This window comes from Callithrix jacchus, chromosome 10 (assembly GCF_049354715.1).
Source record: "Callithrix jacchus isolate 240 chromosome 10, calJac240_pri, whole genome shotgun sequence".
NCBI lineage: Eukaryota > Metazoa > Chordata > Mammalia > Primates > Cebidae > Callithrix > Callithrix jacchus.
This window is the reverse complement of record NC_133511.1, coordinates 122,793,945-122,814,598: the sequence shown is the minus strand read 5'-3', so window position 1 is coordinate 122,814,598 and position 20,654 is coordinate 122,793,945. Positions and strand designations below refer to the sequence as shown.

Genomic DNA, 20,654 nt, shown 5'->3' with positions numbered 1-20,654 from the left:
AGAAAACGGTTGATGTTCTTAGTAAACTAAAAAAAATACCTACCAATGTAAAGAGTACATTTCAGAATCGTTTCAGATTTTTACAATGATTACGCGTCATTAAAAACAAAAACAGAAAAATACCCAGCCAGGCGCGGTGGCTCACGCCTGTAATCCCAGCACTTTGGGAGGCGGATCACCTGAGGTCAGGAGTTCGAGACCAGCCTGGCCAACATGATGAAACCCCCGTCTCTACTAAAAATACAAAATTTAGCAGGGCCTGGTGTGGCGCGTGCCTATAATCCCAGCTACTTGGGAGGCTGAGGCATGAGAATCCCTTTAACCCAGGAGGCAGAGATTGCAGTGAGCCGAGATCGCACCACTGCACTCCAGCCTGGGAGACAAATCGAGACTGTGTCAAAAAACAAAAAACAGAGTAGAGGAAGGGGAGAGGAGAGGAAGAGAGGGGAGGGAAGGAGAAGGGAGAGGGGGAAAAGAAGAGAGAGGAAAGGAAAGGAAAAAAGAAAAGAAAAAAGGAGAAACCCTGGGACTTAGATCCAGGGAGGCAGGGCTTGCAGGGAAAGCGTCGGGGGTAGGGGGAACTACACTTCCCGTGAGGCTCCGCGGCAGCTTCCCAAGAGGCCCTGCGCGCTTTCCACGCCAGCTTCGGCCTCAGTGCGCGAGCAACGGCGTCGCCTTGGAGCGAGGATGGAGAGCGGCGACGAGGTACCAATCGAGAGGCACCGCGTCCACTTGCGCCCCGCCACGCTGCGCGACGCCGCCCCCGCCACACTGCACCTGCTGCCCTGCGAGGTCGCGATGGACGGGCCCGCCCCGGTGGGGCGCTTCTTCACGCCCGCCATCTGCCAGGGCCCTGAGGGTGAGCGCTGCGGCCGGACTACGGCTCCCGGCAGCCCCCGCACTCTTCTTCGTCTGGGCTTTTGAGGGTGGAGGTCCACCCGGAGGCGACGGGAGGGCAGCCCTGGGCTCGCCCCGCAGGGCCTAGCACGAGTCCCTGCCTGAGGCCCTGCGCCTCCTGCTCCAGGACTCGAAGTCTCGTTTCGGGGCCGCTGTCTGCGGGGCGAGGAGGTGGCGGTGCCGCCCGGCGTCGTGGGATACGTAATGGTGACGGAAGAGGAGGGATTGATGGGGAACCCGGATCCCTCGCGGGATTCTGGGACTTACGACCAAGAAGAGGAGCCGCTGGAGCGGGACTTCGTGAGCAAAAGGGATAGGGTAGGAAGCGGGTGCGGGCGGGAGCTGCATTCCCGATGCTGAGCCGGCCCTTCCCCAGGACCGCTTCATCGGAGCCACTGCCAGCTTCACCCGCTTCACCCTGTGGGGCCTGGAGACCATCCCTGGCCCGGATGCCAAAGTGCGTGGGGCCTTAACTTGGCCCAGCCTCGCGGCAGCGGTGAGTACACAAGGAGCCCCCTTTCTGGATCTTGCCCTGGGTGGAGTTTTGGAACACGGGCTGAGGAGCACAGTAGGGCAGACGGAGCCTGGAGGATTCTACTGTGTAGTGCATGGGAAGCGCGGCTCCCCGCATGTCCTGAAGGGGTTATTCTGAACAGCTGGGTGGTTCCCCGGGTGTGGGGGTCAGCCTGCCGCCCTGTCTTACAAGCCCAACAGCAGAGGCGACTCCTGTTGCAGATTCACGCACAGGTGCCCGAGGACTGAGAACCAGAGCTTGAAATTGAAAGCCACGATCCCTTCCTTCACAGCAGTAAACCAGTTCTTCATTTTGGAGCCACTGATTCCATCACCCCAATAAAGGAGCTCTTCACAGCACCTGAGTCTGCGCGCCTTAGAGGCCTTAAGCCAGCATGGGCCCCTTTCCCACAAGAACCTTGCAGGGCTCTGGCATAAAGAAACAATTTATTGCCAGGGCAATGGGAATAAGAAAGTCCAGAATCCTTTGCAGCCAGCACCCACCCCACCCCCAACTTCTACTTTACAAAAGAAATTTTTACAATACTAGCCCTCTGTACAGAGCTCCCCCACCCCCCATCTCACTGTACACAGCTGCCTGGCTCCCTCTGGTCCCTGGTTCAGAGCAGGCCTGGGCCTGTAGCCAGCTGACCTTGGAGTTGGCCTGAGCCCTGAGCTCGCCTTGGTACTGGGCACCAGTGGGCCCCTGCTAGGCCTGTCCCCTCCTCTTGGAGCTGTCCTCAGCCCCAACTCCCTTAGAGTGCTTTGTGGGAGTTGCAGTGGGGACAGGGTGGGGCGTGCTATCAGCCCCAGTCCTGCTGTTGTCTTGCCACTGCAGTGGGCAGTGCCTGGTCACCACTTCCCCCTCTTGCTCCAGTCCTTGGGAGTGAAGTGCAGACACTTGGAGTCAATGCGCAGGAGCCGCTTGAGCATGGCCCGCTCATGCCCATCCACGATGTCCTCTGATAGTGTGAGGATGTACTGGCCCTGGGCAGAGGAAATGGACCAGCAAGTGGTCAGCCCACAGGGGCCTGCACTCTGCATTCCACACACCTGTCTCCCCCTACCTTCCTCCCTACCTTGTAGTAGTTGATGAGATTGAGGTACTGCAGAGTGGAGATGACATCCTCCTTCTTGATGCTGGTGATTTCACTGATCTCACTGTGGGAGGGCAAAGGTCAGGTCCCCTGAGAACCTTCATCTGTCCCCAGGAGCCCCAGGAGAGAGTGAGAAAGCCCGGGGACAGGCCATGCCATGCACCCCCAGGTAGGTGGGGCCAGGCTCACTTGATGGTGATCTGTGGCCTCTCCCCGCTCTCCGACTTCAGCCCCATCAGGATCTCCAGGATGGTTTGGGACCAGTAACTTCGATAGGACAGGAGGCCAAGGTCTGAGAGGGGCTTCTCAGGGGTCCCTGTTTTCCCTTCCACTTTGGAGAGTTCATAGCCTAAAGCAATGGAGCAGGAGAGGGTAAGATGTCACAGATGAACATAAGCAACATTTGAAAACACAGGTCACCAAGGCAGGCTGCCTAGTTCCCATAGTGGCCCCACCACTTGGCAGTTCTGTGCCCTCAGGAAGAACTAATGGTTGTGTATTCTCTCTTCCCCAGTGTGCTGAGCACAGTGGAGGGTGTGAGGGCACTGAGAGGAACAGCTGCAACAACCACAAGGGAGACCAAAAGCTGGTGAAGGCTTACAGGCAGGGGATGCAGAGAAAATGGCTCAGGGGAAGAAAGTGCCTCCAATTTTCCTTTGCCATCCCAGGCTTGGTGTCTGGGCAGTGAGGAAGGAAGTAAGGACTGATTCCCGTCTCAGATCCAGGCCTGAGGAGGCTTGAATTCTCAGTCAAATCAGTCCTTCTACCTGGGATCTTGGAAGTGTGAGCTGCTCTAAGACCTGTGTGGCCTGACTGGGTGGTTGTGAGGATGCAAGGAGAGAAGGTGCATCAAGGTGCTTCCTAAGACGGGGAGACCATTCCTGAGAGCCAGTGTAACTGACCCTGACAGTGGCTCGCTCCCTCTGACTCGTGCAGACAGGTGAGCACTGGGAAGCAGTGAGATCCTCAGACCCTGCATAGCCCTGAGTGGCTTCACATCTCTTTGGCAGGGTCTTCATTCTCCCCATTCAGGGACCTGGAATGTTTGTTAGTACTAGAAGCCCTTCCTCACCCTCAGCTATAACCAGCCTCATAATGGACCTTAGCCCCCTGGTGATCCCACCCACATCCCATCTCCACTGCGGTCTGAGCTCCAAGACGGACTTGGACTGAGTTTCTTCAAGCATCCACTCGTGCTACCAGGCTGAGAAGTTCCTGAAGATGTGACCCCATCTGGGCATCATTTAACCAATAAAATTCCTCAAATGGACCATAACCTTGATCAATTAAAGCCTCTGTGTCTTCACCAGACCAGCTAGTACTTCCTGTCACCCAGGTCGGAGCTTGGTTATTCCAAGGGTTTGGTGAGTGGTAAGGTAGACAGAATGGGGGGTGACAGAGAGTAAGAGGCTTGGAAGGAGAAGGGGGCCTCAGGGTTGGGAAGGGCAATGAAGAGCCCATGTGTGATGAAGGTCAGAGTCCCTCTGGCTTTAAGAGATCGACCTTCCTGAATACAAGGAGCAAGCCATGCTTACATCTATTTGTTAACAGCATTTTGTACAACTGCCTGCCAGGCTCAGGGGAAAACTGGGGACATTAACCACTGGTCCTTGCCCAAGGACCTGTATCATGGCACACGCTACAAGATACATGAGTACCAGCGGCTCACTAACCTCCTGCCCATGGCCCCAGACAGGAGCATGTAAGTCAACTGAGTGGCACTTAAACCTTAGCCAAGGAGCAAACTGTGGGGCTGAGAACCTATCCCAGATGAGCAGGGCAGTTGGCCTGAATGGAGGGAACCCCAGTAGAGTGCCACCGTTATTCCTGGCTGGCTCCGCTAGAGACTGGGCTGCACAACCAGGGCTGGGAATCACAGTAGCCCGGCACATCTGCCTGTGAGGCACCGATGACGGGTGCACTTCCCCCTGGCCGCAGCACACATACTCACTGAACTCGATCAGCAGCTTGCCGTAACCCCGGCGCTGGTAGGGAGGCAGCGTTAGGATGCAGGCCACATTGTAGTCCTCTGTTGACTCCTTCTCCTGAAAAAGGGAGACAGGTGAGTGTGACGGAAGGGACCTGGCTCAGGACAGGGCACAGCAACAGCCTGGGTCGGCACTGACCTTGGAGAAGTAGCCCACAATGTGGAAGCCCTTGCAGTCATACTCTGTCATGACGTAGAAGAGGAAAGGGTCTGTGTCATAGTACAATGTCTTATGGTCAAGGAAACATTTGGCCAAAAGACACAGGTTCTGGGAATAACTCTGCAAGAGAAAAGGTTTGTCACCACTCTGGGTACCCGGCCTTGAGCCTGGCCAGTGGTTCAGGGTCGACCAGAAGCTTCACTGTTTGTGCTGAACCCCAGGCCGACAGGTGATGACTGTTCCTTCCTGGCAGGGCCTGACCCATTCCACCAGCTCGCAGCTTAGGCAGGGCTGCTCCTCAGTGTTGGAAAGCTTGTGCACCAGAGGTGTGATGGTGCCTGGATGCCTCCCTGCTGAGTCCGACAATTTTCCCTGCCTTGCTCTGCACACCTCTATCTAAGCTTGGCCCGGAGACTCCACTGCCCCTTAACATTTTTGTTTTGTTTGTTTGAGACAGAGTCTCACTCTGTCACCCAGGCTGGAGGACAGTGGTGTAATCTCAGCTCATTGCAACCTCCACCTCCGGGTTCAAGCGATTCTCCTGCCTCGGCCTCCATTGTAGCTGGGACTGCAGGCAAGCGCCATCATGCCTGGCTAATTTTTGTATTTTTAGTAGAGACGGGGTTTCACCATGTTGTCAAGATGGTGTCAATCTCGACCTCATGAACTGCTCGCCTTGGCCTCCCAAAGTGCTGGACAGCAGTCAACAAACTAATGTGTCCAAAGTCAGACTCCAACCACAGCTTCTGAGAGCTCTCCCTATCTGACAATCTTGGGAGTCTAGCTGCTAAAACAACCTAACATTCTACATCCATAGTCACACCTCCTGGGAACTGATCTGCAATTCTACGACAGTTAAAGAATTCTGGAATTTAACTGCCTTAGGGGTTACCCCAGCAAAATTATGAATAATGCTGCTTTATTTCTGCACAGAACTTCTGCATTTCAGAGACTGTGGGTTGTTTTTTTTTTTTTTTTTTTTTGAGACACCCAGTGGTGTTATCATGGCTCACTGCAGCCTTGACTTCCCAGGTGATTCTCCCAACTCAGCCTCCTGATTGCCTGGAACTACAGATGTGCACCATCACACTAGGCTCTTTTATTATTTATTTATTTTTGAGAGACAGTCTTGCTCTGTCGCCAGACTGGAGTGCAGTGCTGCATTCTTGACTCACTGCAACCTCTGACTCCCTGGTTCAAGCGATTCGCCTGCTTCAGCCTCCCGAGTAGCTGGGATTACAAGCACATGCCACCAGGCTAATTTTGTATTTTTAGTAGAGACAGGGTTTCACCATGTTGGCCAGGATGGTCTCAATCTCCTGACCTTGTGATCCACTCGCCTTGTCCTCCCAAAGTGCTGGGATTCCAGGGTGATCCACTGTACCCAGCCAATTTTTTAAAAATTTTTAGCAGAGATGGGATTTCTCTATGTTGCCCAGGCTGGTCTTGAAATTCTGGGCTCAAGTGATTGGCCCACCTCGGCCTCCCAAAGTGCTGGGGTTACAGGTATGACTCACTGTGCCCTGCCAAAAATTGCTGCTGGGTACTGCCACTTGGATGCCCACGTCCACATTAATAATTACAGAATGGTGGTTAACACAGCATCTTCTTCACCTGAGCTCTGTCCCTTATAAAAGCCTTCCCTCATCCTTCCTTCTCTGCCTCTCAGCCACATGACCTTGCCTCTCACAAAGACCATCTCTGTGCATCCATGCCCACTCCTCAGAATGCCACTGCAAGAAATTCCTTTGTCTTCCACGTCACGGCTCAAAGTTAACCTCTGTGAAGCTCTGCTGACCACCTCCTTTGGGTCCTGCTAACCTACTCTCTGTTTCATGACATGACACTGGAATCGAAGACGTTGTTGGTATGTCTGTCTCCCCGTGGACTGTAAGCTGTCAGAGAACAGAGACTGTCTCATTCCTGGCTACCAGCACCTGCCAGACAGCAGGAACTCAATAAAAATGGGCCGAACCCATCTGCTGGCTCAACTGGTCAGTTTTCCTGAGCAGGAAGAAACTGTCATTTGACTTACCCCACAGCCCCACTGCCTCTCAGGCACTAACCTTGTTCTTGCGTCCATCAATCTCAAAGAAGGAGATGGTGCCTTTGCGGTAAATCTCGTTGCCTGGAGGATGTCGGAGGTCACACTTGGTCTGGGGAAGAGAGGAGGATCAGGGACGAGGGCAAGGTGGACAGTGCTGGGAAGGCAGCCTCCCTGTACCCCTCATACCAAGTGACGCTGAAGACACTTGAGGCTACGGCCGTACTTGAGGCAGAACTCGCACAGGTAGAGGACAGGCAATGTAGTGAGCTCCTGTGGGTACGGGGAGAAGTACCACGGCTTGAGGCGGTGCCGGCCCAGCTCGATACACTCAATGTTCTTCATCCGGGTGACGATGTCGTCGTGGCTCCGGTCAGACACCAGGCTGCCAGTCATGCGTGGTGCCGATGGTATTCCATCTGAGCTGTCCTGGGAGTCCTGCCCAGGGCGAGTAGAAGACACCAGGTTAGACGAGACAGCTCAGCAGGACACCACAGCTCACACCCCCTCAACAGGTTTCCTTCAAGCCTAACAGCAACCCTATAGGGAAGGTACCATGACCCCCAATTTCCAGACGTAAAACCTGAAACCCTAAGGGACTGATGATGTGGAAAACATCACCCAATGATCATTTTGGAGATGGAGTCTCACTCTGTCGCCCAGGATGAGGTGCAGTGGTGCAATCTTGGCTTGCTGCAACCTTCACCTCCGGGCTTCAAGAGATTCTCTGGCCTCAGCCTCCGGAGTAGCTGGGATTACGGGTGCCTGCCACTATGTCTGGCTAATTTTTTTTTTTTTTTGAGACAAAGGCTCACTTTTTTCCCAGGCTGGAGTACCAGTGGTGTAATCTCAGCTCACTGCAACCTCCACCTCCGGGGTTCAAACGTTTCTCCTGCCTCGGCCTCCCAAGTAGCTGGGATTACAGGCGTGCGCCACCAGGCCCAGCTGATTTTTTACTTTTAGTAGAGATGGGGTTTCACCATGTTTCACTACCATGTTGGACAGGGTGGTCTCAATCTCTTGACCTCATGACCCACCCACCTTGGCCTCTCAAAGAGCTGGGATTACAGGTGTCAGCCACTGTGCCCAACCAATTTTTTTATTTTTAGTAGAGATGAGGTTTTGCCATGTTGGCCAGGCTGGTCTCAAACTCCTGACCTCAGGTGATCCACCCACCTTGGCCTCCCAAAGTGCTGGGATTACAGGTGTGCACCATGGTGCCCAGCCCCAATGATTCATTTGAACCATGTTCTGCCTGGCTCCTAATCCTACCAACACTAGCCCTGCCCAGGTCCACCACCCCTTCATTTTTATACTCATCACTAAATAACTCTCCACCCTGCCTGCATCCCTTCCTTTTCACGCAGCTCCCTTCTGCTGCTCCCCAGACCCACCTCATCAGTGCCCAGACAATTTGATTTTCGCTTCCGTCCTGGCTGGGCTGCCACTGCCCTACGTGCTGCTCCATTCTGCAGATGAGATACCAGGAAAAGAAGGGATGACTGTGAGATGAGCTTGAAAAGGGCCACCAGAGGGCAGAAGAGAGGAAAGGAACAAGAAATGGTTTGGGGAACTCACCTGGGGAAAAACCGAAGCTGGGGCTGTCTCACTGGGCACTGGAGTTGCTGGTGAAACCACCTCCACCTTCCGTTTCTGCAGAGAGAAACCAACAAAGGTGGGTCAGAGGGTAGAGAAGGTGGGACCTGAGAAGAAAGCAAGGTCCCTGGAATTGCTGAGGGTACCGTTGAGCGGTGGTTGGGCTGCAGGCAGGAGCTGGAGGAGAGCGGCTGGTCAGGCTCGCCACCGGGAATGGCCTCCCGCTCCTTGGGCAGGTTGAAGCGGAGTGTGATCTGGACCGGGATTGGCAAGGTCTTCCCGCTGGCCTGGGCCGAGGCCGGCTGTAGAGATAGGTCCAGGGTCTTCCTCTGGGGCGGGGATGGCAGTGGGATGGGGAAGGGGAAGAGGGGCCCCTCAGCTTAAAATTATCAAACCCCACCCTCTGCCTTCTGAAGGACACAGGACTAACTACTGGACTCTGGGAGCTACATGTGCAATTTGGCCCCCATCTTTTGCAAGCTGAAGTCAGGGTAAGAGGATGCCGCCTCCTGCCCATCCAGGAGCCCCTAAATGCCAACAGATAAGAGAAATAGGAGGCAGGAGAGATGAGGTGAAGTGGGGGACCTACTCACCACCTCTCTCTCTGGAGAGCCGGGACGGGACCCAGGAAGTCCGTTCTTGGTGGGGGTCTTGGCCTCTTTCTTGGGGAACTGGATCTTCTTTAGGTCCAGCCGCTCGTGCGTCACCCATTCATCCAGACGTTTGTTGACTGTAGCAGTGGGGATGGCTCAGGAAGGAATGCCAAAGACTGCCCCCCAACCCCCTACCCTGCTGCCCCACCTTAGGCCCAGAACTCACAATCAATGTAATGGACGTAGAAAAGCTTCCGGCCACTGATGTCCTTCACACTCAGGATCTCGGCCAGTGCTATGGGAACAGCATAGGCAGGGACCTTAGACGGGCCAGGCCATGAGACTCCACCCTTCCACGACCTGAACTCCACCCCCAGGCCGGATCCCTAAGCTGCAGCACTTGGAAGGTCTCATCCAAGCCTCCTTCAGTCACAAGTGCCACCCCTTTCCAGACCCCGCCCTGTACCTCTCATAGCAGCTAAGAGCCACGCCCCTTCATCGGAGTGTCTGAGCCCCGCCCGCCCCATAATTCCAGAGGCCCCTCCCCATCCCGGGGGTTCAGTGGACTCCCTCCCGCCCCTCGCCCTCAGGTTCCTTAGCCCCGCCCCCCGACGTCACTCACGCCACTCATCTTCGTTGTCCTGGTTCCGCCGCAGCACGGGTAGGCGGCAGCCCTCGATTATCTCCCCCTGGGGAGACAGCGCGGCGCCAGGGTCGGCTACTGGGGGGCCTCGGGCTCTACCCACCTCCCCTGGCTCCCTCCGCCCCGCCCCAGGCACCGGACTCACCACCTCCGCCATCTTCCCTCCCTCCACTGCCACTTCCGGCCCCTCTGGGAGACGTCACTTCCGGAACTGAGTGCTGTAGGCTTGGGCCTCACGAAGCCCCTATAGAGGACCTTTGAGAGACACCGCCACCCAGCTGCCAGCGGCAAGACTGCCCCTGTGGCTTGGGGGAGAATGTGGTGTTACAAGCCTCAGACCGAGCCCTAAGTGGAAACCCCACAACGTGCACAGCGATTGGAGAACTACTGAGCCCGTCACCTGACGCCCACCGCGTGCGACGCTGGTCACGTGGATGCGGAGCGGGTCACGTGGCAATATTGTTTGGGCTTTGACAGAGGGCGGTGCTGGGGCGTCTCCTCGTGGCGGCGGGAGGTATCGCCGGGAGTGAACTGCTAGTGCTGAGCTACGGGCCGAGAGGCTGGAGGAAGGGAGTGGCTTTAGAGGGGCTTCAACGCTCTTCCAAGTCTGTGGACTTCATTCCATAGGCAGGAGGATTCAGGGAATATTCCTAGCTTTATTTTGTATACTACGCTTTTTTTTTTTTTGAGACGGAGTCTCGCTCTGCAGCAGTGGCGCGATGTCGGCTCACTGCAACCTCTGCCCCCTGGGTTCAAGCGATTTTCCTGCCTCAGCCTCCCCTGTAGTTGGGACAAAAGGCGCGGACCACCATGCCCAACTAATTTTTGTATTTTTAGTAGAGACGGGGTTTCTCCATGTTGGCCAAGATGCTCTCAATCCTTTGACCTCGTGATCTGCCCGCCTTAGCCTCCCAAAATTCTGGGATTACTTGAGGTCAGGAGTTCAAGACCAGCCTGGCCAACATGGTAAAACCCCATCTCTACTAAAAATGTAAAAGTTAGCTGGATATGGTGGTGTCCTCCAGTTATCCCAGCTACTCAGGAGGCTGAGGCAAGAGAATGTCTTGAACCCAGGAGGCAGAGGTTGCAGTGAGCCAAGATCCTGCCATTGCACTCCAGTCTGGGTGACAGAGTGAGACCCTTTCTCAAAAAAAAGAAAAAGATGCTGCCCAGGCTGGTCTCAAACTTCTGAGCTCAAGCAGGCTACCCACCTCAGCCTCCCAAAGTTCTAGGGCCCCGGCCCCGGCCGTTGTTTTGTATATTAGGTTTATAATTATAAAGATAGTATGTGTGATACTCATCATACATTCAAAAAATATTTAGGGACCCAAAACATGTGTCAGACACTATTCTAGAGCCTGGAATACATCAGTGAACAAAATGAAGACTTCAGGTCTGGTGCAGTGGCTCACGCCTGTGATCCCAACACTTTGGGGCAGAGGCGGGAGGATTGCTTGACCCCAGGAATTACAGACAAGCCTCAGCCACAGAGCAAGACAAATGTTCAGTTAGCCAGGTGTAGCAGTGGCCCTTGCCTATGTTCCCAGCTACTCGGGAGGCAGAGGAGGGAGCACTGCTTGAGCCCAGGAATTTCAGGCTGCAGTGAGCCAAGATCATGCCACTGCATTCCAGCCTGGGTGACAGAGACAGACCCTGTCTCAAATAAAGACCTCTGCCCTCATGGAGCTTACATTCTCCGGGTTTGGGAGAGAAGAGGACAGGTATAGGTAGTAATCAACAAATTTTTTATTATTTATTTATTTATTGTTTTGAGATTATTTGTTTACTGTTTTGAGACAGAGTCTCTGTCACCCAGGCTGAAGTGCAGTGGCACGATCTCAGCTCACTGCAACCTCTGCCTCCCAGGTTCAAGCGATTCTCCTGCCTTGGCCTCCCAAATAGCTGGATTACAGGCATTCACCACCACTCCCAGCTAATTTTTGCATATTTAGCAGAGACAGGGGTTCACTATGTTGACCAGGATGGTCTTGATCTCCTGACCTTGTGATCTGCCCACCTCAGCCTCCCAAAGTGCTGGGATTACAGGCATGAGCCACCACACCTGACCCAACAAATATTTTTATTTTTTTATTTTTGTTTTTATTTATTTATTTTGGGGGGGGGAACAGAGTTTCCCTCTTGTTACCCAGGCTGGAGTGCAATGGCGCGATCTCGGCTCACTGAAACCTCCGCCTCCTGGGTTCAGGCAATTCTCCTGCCTCAGCCTCCTGAGTAGCTGGGATTACAGGCATGCGCCACCACGCCCAGCTAATTTTTTTGTATTTTTAGTAGAGACGGGGTTTCACCATGGTCTTGATCTTTTGACCTCGTGATCCACCCGCCTCGGCCTCCCAAAGTGCTGGGATTACAGGCTTGAGCCACCGCGCCCGGCCAACAAATATTTTTAAAATAAATTATTCAATTAAAGAGTGATAAGTGTTAAGGAAAACAAAAAAACTGAACAAGGTAAAGAAAATATTTAAAAATAGGTAAAAAAAGATGGACAGGCAGGTCACGATTTTAAACACAGTGCTGAGGCAGGCATGGCTGAAAATATATTATTTAAGAAAAGGTTTAAAAGGGTAAAGGAGTGAGCCATGCAGATACATAGGGGAAATGTCCCAGAAAAACACCACAAGAAGGGAGGGAAAATGTAACCTCATGTCATTCGAGAGAAGTGTATATGGTGAACATTTGGGCTTAGTGTCTTGTAGACCAAAGTGGGCAAACAGTGGCCTGTGGGTCAAAGCCAGCCTTCTACTTGTTTTCTTACAGCTTGTTGACTAAGAATGATTTTTACTTTTTTTTTTGAGACAGAGTTTTGCTCCTGTCGCCCAGGCTGGAGTGCAATGGCACAATCTTGGCTCACCACAACCTCCGCCTCCCAGGTTCAAGTGATTCTCCTGCCTCTGCCTCCCAAGTAGCTGGGATTAAAGGCGAGTACTGCCACCACGCTCAGCTAATTTTTGTATTACTAATTAGAGACGGGGTTTCGCCATGTTGCCTAGGCTAATGTCAAACTCCCGACCTCAGGTGATCCACCCGCCTTGACCTCCCAAAGTGCTGGGATTACAGGTATGAGCCACCGCACCCAGCCAATTTTTACATTTTTAAGTGGGAAAAATATCAAAGGAAGAATATTTCATGACATGAAAATTATGTATGAAATTTAAATTTTGGTGTTCATGAATAACATTTTATTGGAACATAGCCACATTTGTTCATTTACATAGATCTACGACTCCTTTCACATTAAAACTGAATACTTGTGCCTGAGACGCACAGCCCACAAAGCCTAAAATCTTTGTGTTCACCAACTCTTGCTTTAAACGTGTGTGCTGTTTAACACGAAAACTGGTAATTTGGTTCTCAGTGTGCACACCGACTTGTCGCTAAACGTTCTCTAGCGTTATTTTAATGATTAAGTAGTGTTTTGTTATATAGATACACCTTAGCTGCCACAACCCATCTGTTATTTGTTGAATATTCAAATTATTTCCAGTATTCCTCTATCACAAACAATGCCACAAAGAGCATACTTATCCATACAATTTTCCACATAGTCAACCCAGCATGATTTGCATTGAAGATGTAAGTGGGTGTATTAGGTTTCTCTAGAGGAACAGAATTAACAGGATGGATGGATGGATAGATAGATAAAGGGGAGTTTATTAAGTATTAACTTAAGGGATCGCAAGGTCCCACAATGGGCTGTCTGCAAGCTGAGGAGCAAAGAGAGCCAGGCCAAGTCCCAGAACCAAAGAACTCGGAGTCCAGTGTTCAAGGGCAGGAAGCATCCAGCACAGAAGATGCAGGCTGGGAGGCTAGACCCGTCTGTTCTTTTCACGTTTTTCTGCCTGCTTTATATTCACTGGCAGCTGATGAGATGGTGCCCCCCAGATTGAGGGTGGGTCTGCCTTCCCAGCCACTGACTCAAATGTTAATCTCCTTTAGCCACGCCCTCACAGACACACCCAGGATCAATAGTTTGCAGCCTTCAATCCAATCAAGTTGTTATTCAGTATTGACTATCACAAGTGCACCCCTTTTCAACCCATACACCTCTCCTGAGATCATACATAATCTTCAGATAAAGACGGTAATAAGGTCATAATTAAGCCTAACGTAATGCAGCTATCCTTCGTACAACCGGAAACATACCAATCCCCAACCCAAATACAATTAAATAGAGTGAACAGTACTTAAATGCTGATATGAAGTCAATAAATCTTATGTCACAAAATAGAGGTAAAGGAAAAAAGATATTTTCTTTTTTTTTTTTTTTTTGAGACGGAGTCTCGCTCTATTGCCCAGGCTGGAGTGCAGTGGCACATCTTGGCTCGCTATAACCTCCCACTCCCAGGTTGAAGTGATTCTCATGGCTCAGCCTCCCGAATAGCTGGGATTACAGGTGCGCGCCACTGTGCCCGGCTAATTTTTATATTTTTAGTAGAGATGGGGCCATGTTGGCCAGGCTGGTCTTGAACTCCTGATTACAGGCGTGAGCCACCCTGCCCGGCAGTAGCTGGTATTGATGACTACCTTCTTCTGCTACCCATTCTGTATTCTCTTTGCCTTCAGCAAGCACCTCAGCAGTCATGTTTTTTTTCCCCTGGTGGAGTGACCCAGACCTTCATTCCTGAGGGGCCTGAGCCATTTGTAGTCCTGCCCAGATTGGGCTGTTGTATTTCCCACTGACCTTAATCACAGGACATGGCAATACTAAGAGATGCCCTAATGGACCTCCTGTATTCCATGCATACTCTTCCTTACCTCTGTTGTGGAGTATTTGACTGATTTCATCTTGATAGTCTGGATCAGTCACCCCAGCCAACACTGGAACTCCCTTCTTAGCTGTTAACTTAAAGGTAGGAGGATCCCAAAGTGCCCAGGTGGCAATCTTAACTTCCAGTTTAACGGAATCCTGGTGGCAGCATTCCTCCCTCTGGAACTAAGACCTCTAGGCCAGCAAGACTTAATGTTTTTGGAAGAGGAAGCCAAAATTTTGCTGGTGGATCACCGGAGGTGATGGTGAGTGATGCCACTTCCACTTCCATCCCTCGATTCCTGGACCCATGAATCTTGGCTATGGGAGAGACAGCACCATATATTGGATGCTGATTCAGAGCATACATGGCCTTCTGGAGAACTTTGCCCCAGGCTTGCAAAGTACTGTCACCTAGTTGGCATTGTAATTGTGACTTCAAAAGGCCATTCCACCGTTCTATCAATTCGGCTGCTTCAGGAAACGGGGGAACATGGTATGACCAGTGAGGGGGAACATGGTATGACCAGTGAATTCCATGAGCATGAGCCCACTGCCCCACTTCTTTAGTGGTGCACTGAGTGCCTTGGTTGGAGGCAATGCTGTGTGGAATACCATGATGGTGGGTAAGGCATTCTGTGAGTCCACGGATGGTAGTCTTGGCAGAAGCATTCCATGCATGATAGGCAAACCCGTATCCAGAGTGAGTGTCTATTCCAGTGAGGACAAACCTCTGCCCTTTCCATGATGGAAGAAGTCAAATAAAATCAACCTGCCACCAGGCAGCTGTCTGATCACCCTAAGGAATGGTGCCCTATTGAGGGCTCAGTGTTGGTCTCTGCTGCTGGCAAATTGGGCACTCCGCAGCAGCTGTAGCCAGATCAGCCTTGGTGAGTGGAAGTCCATGTTGCTGAGCCCATGCATAACCTCCATCCCTGCCACCATGGCCACTTTTTTCATGGGCTCATTGGGCAATGACGAGGGTGCTGGGGAAAGAGGCTGAGTGGTGTCCATAGAACAGGTCATCCTAATCACTTGATTATTAAACTCCTCCTCTGCTGAGGTCACCTGTTGGCAAGCACTCACATAGGATACAAATGGTTTCAGTTTTTGACCACTCAGAGAAGTCCATTTACATACCTCTTCCCCAAGTTTCTTTGTCACCAATTTTCCAATCATGCTTCTTTCAAGTCCGTGACCATCCAGCCAAACCATTGGCTGCAGCCCATGAATTAGCGCATAATCCCGCATCTGGCCGTTTCTCCTTCCATTCAAAGTTCACAACCAGGTGCGCTGCTCAACGTTCTGCCCACTGGGAAGACTGTCCTTCAGGGGTGTCCTAGAAAGGGGCCGTAGTGCTGCAGCTGTCCACTTTTGGGTGGTGCCTGCATGTCGTCTGTCTTCTGCACAGACCAAATGGGAGAGTGGAACGGGAATGTGGTGGGAATCACTAGTGCTGCGCCTTTCAAGTCCTTGATGGTGGCGCTAATCTCTGCAGTCCTTCCAGGGATGTGATATTGTTTTTGATTTACTATTTTTCTAGGTAGAGGCTGCTCTAAAGGCTTTCATTTGGCCTTTTCCAGAATAATAGCCCTCAGTCTACCAGTCGGGGAGCCAATGTGGAGGTTCTGTCAACTGCTAAGTATGCCTATGCCAATTATTGCATTCTAGCACTGAGGAAATGACCACAGGATGAGTCTGGGGACCCACTGGACCTGCTCTAAGTCAGACCTGAGCTAAAATTCCATTAATTACCTGACCTCCATAAGCCCCTACTTTAACTGGGGAATCACATGACATTTTGGGTCCCCTGGAATCAACATCAGCTCAGAGCCAGTGTGCACTGAGCTGCAGAGTTGCCCTGGTAAAAGTCCAGAGGTCTCCTTGGGGAAGGATGGGAGAAAGATTCACTGCATAAATTGTCAGTAATGTAGTGGAATCCCTCCTCACGGGGACCCGGCCTTCCCTTCATCCAAGGGGTTTTGGGTCTGTAAATTGGCTCAAGTCTGGAAATTGAAGGGCTCTGATTCTCTATTTTATAATTCAAATTAGTCTTTTGTCTACTCAGCCTAGAAGTTTTCTGCTTGTATAAATTAAGTAGGAATGCAGGAGGCTTCCTATCGATTTCGCTTCTAGGAACACCGTGATTAATTAGCCGGTGCCGGAGCTCCACACGAGTCAGACTATTCTGATTGCCGCTTTGCCTTGGCTGTCCGTTGCAGTAACTACACCCACCTGCCTTCCACAGTTGAGTCCCGCCACTTGGCCCCTGCCACTTCAAGATCCAGTTATCCACATTGTATTCAAATGTTTTAGTTGAGTGACTGTGATTCCCACTCTTAGATCTGACATACAGAGAAGAGCAATTATTGGGCTCTTCAGAGATGCAGGACCTGTCCTCACAAATCTACTTGGCAAGGTGTAGGGTAAGTGTATGTCTTCTGGACCCTCTGAGCTGGGATGAGTAGGTCTAAAATGACTAATCCACTCCACCATCTCAATCTCCCTAAGCCTTTGGATCCCTTCCTCTACATTAAACCAAGGGCATTTCACCTCGCTCACAGTGGGCCATCTTTGAATCCATATTTTAGCTAACCAAGCAAATAAACTATTAGAAACTTTTGGCTGAGTCAGGCAGGTGATAACTTGAGGTCGGGAATTGAGACTGGCTTGACCAACATGGAGAAACCTGATCTCTACTAAAAATACAAAATTAAGCCGGGCGCGGTGGCTCATGCCTGTAATCCCAGCACTTTGGGAGGCTGAGGTGGGTGGATCATGAGGTCAAGAGATCGAGACCATCCTTGTCAACATGGTGAAACCCCGTCTCTACTAAAAATACAAAAAATTAGCTGGGCATGGTGGTGCGTGCCTGTAATCCCAGTTACTCAGGAAGTTGAAGCAGGAGGATTGCCTGAACCCAGAAGGTGGAGGTTTCGGTGAGCCGAGATCGCACCATTGCACTCCAGCCTGGGTAACAAGAGCGAAACTCCGTCTCAAAAAAAAAAAAAAAAATACAAAATTAGCCAGGTGTGGTGGCACATGCCTATAATCCCAGCTACTCGGAGGATGAGGCAGGAGAATCACTTGAACCCTGGAGGCAGAGATTGCGGTGAGCTGTGATCGTGGCATTGCACTCCAGCCTGGGTGACAGAGTGAGGATCTGTCTCAAAAGGAAAAAAAAAGAAAGAAAGAAAGAAACTCTTTTAACTCCCTGAGCTGCGACATCAAATGCAGGGTCCCTGCTCAGTGGGCCCAAATCAACACATTCAGCCCGATCCAACTCTGTGTTCCCTCCACCATTATCACATACTTGTAGTAGCCATTCCCACGCCTGTTCTTCAGATTTCTGTTTATATAAATTAGAGAACTCAAACAGTTCTTTTCAAGTGTAGCATACTTCCTCATGGGTCACACGCTCAACCTCACCTCTAGGGGCCTGCTAGGACTGTAGTCTAGTTACAGGTCTAGAAGCAAGCAGGGGTGTTCAGGTTGGCTCCCGAGGAGAATCAACATCATCTTGCCTGGCAGCTGCCTCTGGGGGGCCATCACTGTCGCCTCAGGTAAAGCAGGGTTTATCTCCTCAGACAAAAGTGGAGAGGCTGATGGCAGCATGGGTCAGGGAGGGGATGTCGCCGCTACTGGGGATGGGAAGCAGTTGCTCCTGGCAAAAAAAGCTTCATCAGAGTTTACAAGCTCAGTGTCCCCAGCTTCATCAGGGTCCTCCCACACATTTTCACTCCATGTTGCAGGGTCCCATTCTTTTTTTTGCGGGGAGGGTCACAAGCCACAAAAGTTTATTGCAGAAATCTGGCCAAGGTTCCAACTGCAGGGCCCTGGCACGGGGCTGGGCAGGTGGGATAGGGAGGGGTAGAGAGAGTGATCTGGCCCAGGGCCTCAGAGCTGCGAGATGATGTTGGGTGCTAGGCTGCAGGTGAGGCCTGTGCCATCCGGTTCCACATTCAGGGCCTTCCTGTACCACCATGGAGAACCTGCCAGAAAGACAGGCCCAGACAGCTGCATCAGCCTGGGCTTGGAGGCAGAGCATGGAGACAGGCAGTGAAGAGCCAGGGGCCCAAGAGAACCCCACAGAGGACTCCTCCCCACAAAGGACTCTCCCCCATAGAGGACTCCCCCCAACAGAGGACTCCCCCCAACAGAGGACTCTCCCCCCCACCAGAGGACTCCTCACAGTAGAGGATTCTCCCCCCAAAGAGAATTCTCCTCCACAGAGGACTCTCCCCCCACCAGAGGACTCCCCCCAATAGAGGACTCTCCCCCCACAGAGAACTCTCCCCCCACAAAGGACTCTCCCACTTTCACCTCTTGAGACGTCGATTCCCAAAGATGGACACCAACGAATCATCTAGTAATAAGTCTGTCTCCTAAGAGGAGACAAAGAAAAGTGTCAGAAACCCCTGAGGAGGCCAAGGGCCCCCACTGCTCCCCACACTGCTATATCCCTGTGGAGGCTGGGGGAACACAGAACACTCACCTTCCCAAAGGCCCCAGTGGGGTCAGCCAGGAGCCGAACCTGCAGAGAAAGGAAACGTCACAAGAAGAATCTCCTACCTGGCCCTGACTCCCTGCAGGCCCGCAGCTCACCTTGCCTTCCGCCTTGTGGGCTCGGCCCCACTCGCCAGTCACAAAGGCATCATTCACACTCAGGCATGCCACCACCTGGACTCCCTCGGCCTTCAGAGCCTCGGCCTGCTCCACAAACCCTGGCAGGTGGGTCTTGGAACAGCCAGGGGTGAAGGCCCCGGGAACTCCAAACAGCACACCCTTCTTGCCCTTAAACAACTCTGCCAGGTTCACCTTGTTTCCTGGCTCCCCTTCAAACCCTTCCTCTGCTGGGATGGTGTCTCCCACCTTGATCGGGGCCATGGCTGCAGCGACTCTGCTGAAACTGCAGACCCTGCCAGACGCCCACCCTCCTTCACCTCACCATCTCCATTAACAGTAGACACCTGGGCAGGTTGTGCATGCACCTTTCATTGCCGGTCAGCCACTTGCACGATGAGAGCTTTTGTCTGTATTTCCACAATTTCAGCTCTTTCTCTACGGGAGATAAGGCTCTTGCTCAGGACAGTCTCAGCAGATTTGAGGCTCGGTATCTGCTTCTGAAGCTGGAGGCAGAATCCCCGAGCTCATGTTCTTTCATCCCTTTGTCCACTGAACTTAGGAGCAACCAGCCAGTGCCGTTATCTTCCTTGGCTCTCCACATATGGGTAAAGGTATTATGTGTAGAATCAGTAAACTCCTTGCCTCTCAGGAGCAGTAAATCAGGAGTGGCAAATTCTGCATAACTGTCTAAACAGTTCGTGCCAAGGACCGTCAGTGTGCTCCATGCTGTTAGAAGTAAAGACTCTAGCATTTTCGGATCTAATTATAATAAACAGCCAACTCCAGAAACCCCAAAACCAACAAAAGAACTTCACCCTTAGTATTCTTTTCCTCTAGAACCACTCCTGGTACCAAAGTCTGTATTAGCTGTCAGGGTTCTCTAGAGGGACAGAAGAGGAGATTATATTATTAAGTATTAACTTACGTGGTCACAACGTCCCTCAATAGGCTGTCTGCAAGCTGAGGAGAAAGGAGAGTCAATCCAAGCCCCAGAGCTGAAGAACTTGGAGTCCGATGTTCAAAGGCAGGAAGCATCCAGCACAGAAGATGGGAGGCTGGGAGGCTAGGCCCGACTGTCCTTTTCACGTTTTTCTGCCTGCTTTATATTCGCTGGCAGCTGATGAGATTGCGCCCCCCAGATCAAGGGTGGATCTGCCTTCCCAGCCACTGACTCAAATGTTAATTCTTTTGCCAACAGCTTCACAGACACACCCAGGATCAATAGTTCGTATCCTTCAATCCAGTCAAGTTGACACTCATTATTAACCATCACAGTGGGTAGAGCACATTTGCATTTTGGAAAGATCACCCTGATGGCAGCATCCTGGGGATGCAGGAGGTTGGACCACAACAGGAGAGACGAATCAGCAGATGTTAAAATCAGCCATTCACTGATAACAGTTAATAAATGTTCATCCAGGGCCCACTAAATATTGCAATAAGCCCAGTTTTGGTTTCTGCTTCCTTGTCACAGTGGCATCCTACATTGCAAATCCATTGCCCACTGCCCAGTCTTTAGTGGTAAATTGGTGGTATTTGGCGTGGTTGGCCACACCTTCTTCCTTCAAACACCCTTTTCTCTGCTTCCCAGGACACCAGACCCTCCTGGTTTCCTTCCCACTTCCCTGGCTGCTCCTAGCTCCTTTGTAGGGTCCTCTCCCGGTTTCTGACCTCTAAACATTCACAAGACCCAGGTTCAGTCCTGGACTTCAGCTTTGTATTTACACTCACTC

The 20,654-nt window shown here is 51.8% G+C and overlaps 3 protein-coding genes across 13 annotated transcripts; 1 reads left to right on the top strand and 2 right to left on the bottom strand.

The window, feature by feature from the left end:
• Positions 1-629: 629 nt before the first annotated feature.
• On the top strand, positions 630-3,789 carry RNASEH2C (ribonuclease H2 subunit C). 3 transcript variants are annotated; one of them, XM_009008480.4, is made up of 4 exons: positions 630-859; positions 1,025-1,197; positions 1,274-1,393; positions 3,518-3,789. In XM_009008480.4, exons 1-4 carry the CDS (start codon positions 688-690, stop codon positions 3,557-3,559), a joined length of 507 nt encoding a protein of 168 aa, XP_009006728.2. In that variant the 5' UTR covers positions 630-687; the 3' UTR covers positions 3,560-3,789. The 3 variants fall into 3 exon arrangements, with proteins under 3 accessions (XP_009006728.2, XP_009006727.2, XP_002755585.2); XM_009008479.5 differs by having other exon boundaries at positions 3,022-3,789; XM_002755539.7 differs by having other exon boundaries at positions 1,633-3,789.
• On the bottom strand, positions 1,839-9,706 carry KAT5 (lysine acetyltransferase 5). 9 transcript variants are annotated; one of them, XM_009008482.4, is made up of 14 exons: positions 9,676-9,706; positions 9,510-9,576; positions 9,114-9,182; positions 8,888-9,024; positions 8,441-8,623; positions 8,277-8,351; positions 8,093-8,167; positions 6,888-7,136; positions 6,721-6,810; positions 4,634-4,774; positions 4,459-4,552; positions 2,697-2,856; positions 2,490-2,571; positions 1,839-2,397 (listed from the first exon to the last, which is right to left on the bottom strand). In XM_009008482.4, the coding sequence occupies exons 1-14, from the start codon at positions 9,685-9,687 to the stop codon at positions 2,263-2,265; spliced, it is 1,569 nt and encodes a 522-aa protein (XP_009006730.2). In that variant the 5' UTR covers positions 9,688-9,706; the 3' UTR covers positions 1,839-2,262. The 9 variants fall into 9 exon arrangements, with proteins under 9 accessions (XP_009006730.2, XP_002755583.2, XP_017833774.2 ...); XM_002755537.5 differs by having other exon boundaries at positions 8,441-8,596; XM_017978285.4 differs by having other exon boundaries at positions 9,510-9,706.
• Positions 9,707-18,085: 8,379 nt separating this feature from the next.
• Positions 18,086-19,211, bottom strand: LOC100388856 (peroxiredoxin-5, mitochondrial). The gene is given in 5 exon segments (XM_009008478.5): positions 18,086-18,268; positions 18,270-18,287; positions 18,619-18,680; positions 18,791-18,829; positions 18,901-19,211. Coding segments are annotated over 5 exon segments (477 nt in total). The 5' UTR covers positions 19,183-19,211; the 3' UTR covers positions 18,086-18,192.
• Between the last annotated feature and the right edge of the window lie 1,443 nt (positions 19,212-20,654).

Bases quoted from the DNA above. Each gene is read 5' to 3' on its own strand.
- RNASEH2C (XM_009008479.5), top strand. From the start codon at position 688: ATGGAGAGCGGCGACGAGGTACCAATCGAGAGGCACCGCGTCCACTTG. The intron at 1,198-1,273 runs GTGAGCAAAAGG...GCCCTTCCCCAG, and splicing joins AGCCGCTGGAGCGGGACTTC to GACCGCTTCATCGGAGCCAC. The intron at 1,394-3,021 runs GTGAGTACACAA...TCTCTTCCCCAG, and splicing joins GGCCCAGCCTCGCGGCAGCG to TGTGCTGAGCACAGTGGAGG.
- KAT5 (XM_017978285.4), bottom strand. From the start codon at position 9,687: ATGGCGGAGGTGGTGAGTCCGGTGCCTGGGGCGGGGCGGAGGGAGCCA. The intron at 8,168-8,276 runs GTGAGTTCCCCA...TCTCATCTGCAG, and splicing joins CAGCTTCGGTTTTTCCCCAG to AATGGAGCAGCACGTAGGGC. The intron at 4,553-4,633 runs GTCAGTGCCGAC...TCCCTTTTTCAG, and splicing joins TTGTGGGCTACTTCTCCAAG to GAGAAGGAGTCAACAGAGGA.